The sequence below is a fragment of the Micropterus dolomieu genome, linkage group LG09, assembly GCF_021292245.1.
Source record: "Micropterus dolomieu isolate WLL.071019.BEF.003 ecotype Adirondacks linkage group LG09, ASM2129224v1, whole genome shotgun sequence".
NCBI lineage: Eukaryota > Metazoa > Chordata > Actinopteri > Centrarchiformes > Centrarchidae > Micropterus > Micropterus dolomieu.
In genome coordinates, this window is record NC_060158.1 from 11,828,983 (window position 1) to 11,834,420 (window position 5,438).

Genomic DNA, 5,438 nt, shown 5'->3' on the forward strand with positions numbered 1-5,438 from the left:
CAAGGCCTCCATGTAGTTGCTGCTCAGGTCTCTGTAGTTGTGGTGTCTGAAGGAATGAGAAAGGACTCATATTTTCTCTCTGACACAGTGTTGGGAATAGGATAAATCAATGTTATATTGATATTGGGTCTTTTCAGATCTTAAATTGTGCTTTACTGAACTTTCCTCTCCCCCACTCCTAGTTTATGCTGTATTAAAAACACCAATATTCATCCAAAAAACTCTCACATTATCAACATCAATTCAAGATTATGTAATATTTGATCGTGTGTCATCCAGCAAGTACAAATATAGCACAGCAGAGTGAAAATATGGTTGGTTGCTGCAGTAAAGTAATTCTACTGTAGATGTCTGACAACATTTGGATGATAATTAAATATTAAATATATAGGCCTTGAGCACGCTGGATTCAGCGGTAGACCAACATATCATCACATACCTCTCACAAACATGTAAGCCCCACGCTGCCACAATCCACAGAGAGACGCTGAAAATCATCAGCACAGTCCCGGGGTAGGTGGTCATCAGCGTTTTCCCCACAAACCGGGTGTTGAAGTGTATCTGAAGATCACAAATGGGATGCATTTACACCATCATCATTTTGACAGTAGGGTCCTACTTAGCCAGACTATTTAGGATAGCACCTGTCAGATTATGATTATATAATGCAGTGGAGATGAGGAATAAGAAAACTTGTTCTCAATCTGGCTTGATACATGGATAGTAGGTTTGGCATTGCAGAGTGGAGACAAAGGTCATTTTCGTCACTCTTAAATAGCATTTATAAGGGAAGGGATTAGCTGGGTGGATATTATCAACTGTGGAAATGAAAACACAAGCAAAGGGGAGCTAGCAAGGGACATAATCAGCATGTGAAACCACTGGGATTCATGGGAGCAAAACTGTGATAGTCAGACCTCAAGATTCAAACCTCTACAGACCCCTCGGCCCACCTATAAGACATAAACAGATGAGCGTGAAATGTTCATAGAGGATGTCCAGCCCAAATCACTGTCCAAAATATAGACTAATATTCAATTTAAAATCCTATCAAAATTGACATTGCAAAGCCTCAAATTTCACTCTTCTCTTTAATTCAAAGGTGTAATGATCATCACAGTACTATCCAAGCCAGTTAAGCCCAAAGCCAGATTCTGAGGGGAGCACACAGGTGACCTCCGACCTTGTTGAGTGCTCCAATACTGCGAGATGCGGTGTCAGTAAAGAGGCGGCTGTGTAGCATCATGGCCCGGCCCAGCAGGTAGAGCCGCAGGAACATGGGCAGAGCCAGGATGATTTCCAGCTCTGTCTCTGACAGCGACAGGCGACCCGGGGTGTGCTGGAAGGTCTGCTGGAAGTACGCAACCAGACCCACTGGATAGGGGTGAATGGCCACTGCTGCCAACTCCAGGGCTACCAGAGCCAGACGGTCGGTTGTCATTGCAATCCGCCAATCCTCTGCACCAATGTCGTGAACGTAGAGCTACCAGAGAGGTGGAAAGAGCTTATTGTAGCTAAAATCAGCATCTAATCTGGGGATAAAAGATGATTAAATGGGAAATGGCACCGATATTACACAACATATTCTGTATACAGGTGTTGGGGGTTCTACATATGTCAAAAAAGGTCTATATAGCCTTTTGTGGCTCCAGAGAGAGCTGCACAAAGTTTGATAAATTGCCTCAAGTGATGTCACTTATGTCAGTGTCATTTGGGGCTGAAGACTACAGATTTGAAAAAGAAAATAAATCTGTGGGTGTGGAGTAATCAAGAAAAGAGTTTACCAGACCTATGTAGTCCGCTCCCCGTTTCTGCTAGAGGCTAGCATCGAGGCTACATTCGCTGCTACTAGAATACAACAGCCTAATCTCTGACTCAGCCCTTGGCGGTCGAGGTACATTGTGGGTAATTTAGGTGCCAGGTTTTGACAAGAAAGAAGAACTAGTGGAATAAAAAATATTCTAGTTTTGCTGCATTCATTCTGATACCCTTTTTATACTGCCCTTCGTGGGTCAGTGGGTCCGACAATGTTAAAAGACTGCAATGCTAAATCAGTAGAGTAAACAGTGGTGGAAAATGAAGCACATTTATGTACTATGTTTGAGTACAATTTTCAGGTATTTGACTTCAGTATTTCAATTGGGTACAGCTTTATACTTTTGCTCCAATACATTTCAGAAGGGAAATGTACTTTATCTGATAGCTGGAGTTACTAGTTACTTACAGATTACAGATTTTACAAACAAAAAATATGATGAATTTATAAAATATGAAACTGTGGTACAGACTCAACCATTCAACACCAACAGTAAATGCAGTAGTTAAAATGTTTTTCACAATCCTTAAAAAGCAGCTTACACAGTTTGTGTGATTATGAACAGCCAAGTTACCTGCACCTCACAGCAGTGGTACGCTATGATGAGGCCCAACAGGATAATTGTAGAGAAACTGATGATGGATTTGAGTGTGAGGGAGTAGATAGAGCTCTGTGGGAGACACACACCCACACACACACACACACACACACACACACATACACACACACACACACACACACACACACACACACACACACACACACACACACACACACACACACAAACATCATTGTCAGCTGATGGCTGATTGTCATGTGATACAATGACCACTGACCACTGTATCCGGCAGTTTGCAGTTGGCAGGAGCACAATTCTCATATTGACAGATTTTCTAATACTGTGTGATTATAAAGGTCATGACCGCGTTTGTGGGGAAAGTGAAGTAAAAAAACGCGAGAGTTTTACTGAATACAATAAAATAAAATAACAAATGGAGTAAAAGCTGTGCTATTTAATTATACAAAATGTGATTTCTCAGGCAGTAAAGCTTTGAAAAATCTAGCGATAGGCTCTTTCCTGAAAAGCTAATAACTGCACTTGCCCGCATATGATTTCTTTTCTTTAAAAATCTTTTTTTAACTCTTGCAAAACATTTACAGCCCCTATTTCCATTCACATTTCTCAAAGGATTTCTCAGGGTCTCAGTCTGGGTTTCCCCTACTTCTGACCTTGCTGTAGACGCTCCAGGAGAGCTCTGTCTCCGTCACCATCAGGACCACCCCGAATATCCCAACCGCCAGGGCGCAGTCGTTCAGCCGCTGCCTCCTCAAAAACAGAGCCCTCCTGTGTACCAGTCGCCAGCCGATGTTGTGGGTCTTCCAGTATGGGTCGTCCTTGGCGTCCACTTTTTTTGGGCTGGGATGGGAACCGGAACTGGAACTGGGAATGGGGCTCGGACTGGGATGCTCGGCTCCTGGCAGCAGGCCTTTGGCCTCAGACAAGTCCTGGTGATACTGGGACTTATCATTTTGTGGCCGTAAGTCATCATCTTTACTGGTGATGATGATCTCTGGGAGACTCTGGCGATCATGCATTTCCAAAGAAACGTTGGCTGACTTGCGGCGCCCTCTGCCCTCCTTGATGTCTATGTGTGACCTGCGGGGGCTCTTAAAGGGTGACTCGCAGGGAGACACAGGGATGTCAGTGAAAGAGGTAACTTTCTCCTGAAGTCTGTGAGCTCCTGCGTTTCTGGCTTTGCACTGGTGATTATGCTCCTTGCGTGCTGGATTTTGTCTACTCCCCCCAGACCTTTTCTCACATTTCTTATCTTTGCCTTTGTCTCCCCTCCTTTTGGAGTGTGGTGAAGGTGTCACATAAAGGTGGCCATTGTATAAAGGTGTGGTGGCCATGGCCTGGGTTCTGTCCAGCCACACGGTGTGATCAGCTGATGTTTGGATGTTTTGGTGTATCCCACATTGCGGAGAGCAGGTCTGAGGTGGAGGGACCATGCGTGGTGGGAGGAGTGGCCGCTGGTCCTCCACCTCGTCTCCATCCACCACTGACAAGCTCATAGACGGGGAGTGCTCCATGGTGAGAGGGTTTATGAGTGAATCTTTTTGAGAGGTTTGAACACAGAAGGCGTGGGAGAGACAGATGGCGATATTAGACAAGACATTTAAACAGCATTGTGAAGGAAAACTACAACTATGGGAAAGATTCACTCATTAGTAATCATCAGACAAGATTTTAAGTTTTTCCTACCTGTTAAGTTTGCTCATGCTCATTTTTATTTAGAATATTTTTTTCTATTTAGCTGTCAGTGATATGATTTGAAAATGATGCAAAATCTTTTTACTTCATATATTTGCCCAATAACAAAGGTTTGTTTTAATACAGTAATCAAGGTTTAGTCACCAACTTCAATGGAGTGTAAAACTTTAAAAAAACTTTTAATTCTTACCTTTTCACTCAAGGTTTAGTATTTATATATTCAGTCTTCTTATGGTCCTGAAGGTCACAACTGCCTGAATCACAAAGACACCCTCCTAGTAAAATCCTGATGCAACTTGGACTCAAATGTGCCACTTTCACTAAGAAGACATTCAAAACATATGAAAAAAACAGTAAAAAGTAAATCAAGCTGCAACGCCAATCAGCTCCGGTGTGATCAGATCAAAATATTCCGAATGTCCTCGCTCTGCATGTATGAACTTTCCAGCAATCCATTTGCAGCTTCAGCAACACGGAGCCCCTCCCATAGATTCAAGCAGACGTTATGTTATGTTATGAACTTGGCCTGCATGTGACGACATACGAAGTAAATACCCATGGATATCTTTTGCTTTTTCAGGCCCTTGTTTGGCCGTGTTTGATTCTCCACCACCAGGGCATCTTCCTTAAAGCTGGAGGGGCTTAATGACCGCAAAGACTCTAAGTTGCAGATGTTGCATGGAGCGAAAGCAATGAATGAGTCATCTGTCATCTGAGTTTTTTTAGCCGGGGATTGGCAGATTTCCTCCTCCCTATATGTGTGCGTGTGTGTGGGGGGAGGGGGAGGAGTGTATTTGCTTATACATGGGTCCCCTGGTGTCATAGCCTGATAAGAAATGCTTTTATATCACTTTTCATTTGTAACTTTATCAATCAGTGTCATTATTACCATGGGAAAATTCCAAGTGGGATATAAATATTGTTTTTAAATAAATCTAACCTTCAAAAGAGAATAATGGTCCTCAATATCAATTCAGCAGATTAGTATTGCAGATTAATCAAGTGAGCTTGTGAGCTTATGAAATAGCAAATATGTCACCCCTTAACCGAACAATATGCATAGAGCTTGGTGGAGTATTAAGCATTAAAGTCATAACAATGACATTCAGCATCATTTATTCATCTAAATCCTTGTGACAGATGGGTCTACAGATAATAGAGCTCCCTCCAAATGGAAAGACCTAAGGAGCAAAGGGTGGCAGAGCACATCCGGATAGTAGCAGGATAAAGAAAGGCATTATCTAATCTGAAGACAACATGTATTTAAAGATAGACAGAGGGAGAAGGGGGGATTGACTGTGCACAGGTGGGAGAGGAACAACATGGTGGTAGTCGGATCAGAGAGTCAGA

General features: G+C 42.8%; 1 protein-coding gene across 1 annotated transcript in view; it reads right to left on the reverse strand.

Moving 5' to 3' along the window:
• LOC123976516 (small conductance calcium-activated potassium channel protein 1-like) overlaps positions 1-3,907 on the reverse strand; it is an 11,427-nt gene extending 7,520 nt beyond the window's left edge. The window contains exons 1-4 of the mRNA XM_046058756.1: positions 3,047-3,907; positions 2,391-2,486; positions 1,184-1,483; positions 440-561 (exon numbers count right to left, since the gene is read on the reverse strand). Coding sequence (XP_045914712.1) covers positions 440-561; positions 1,184-1,483; positions 2,391-2,486; positions 3,047-3,907 — 1,379 coding nt within the window. The remainder of the gene's footprint in view (positions 1-439; positions 562-1,183; positions 1,484-2,390; positions 2,487-3,046) is intronic.
• Positions 3,908-5,438: the final 1,531 nt, after the last annotated feature.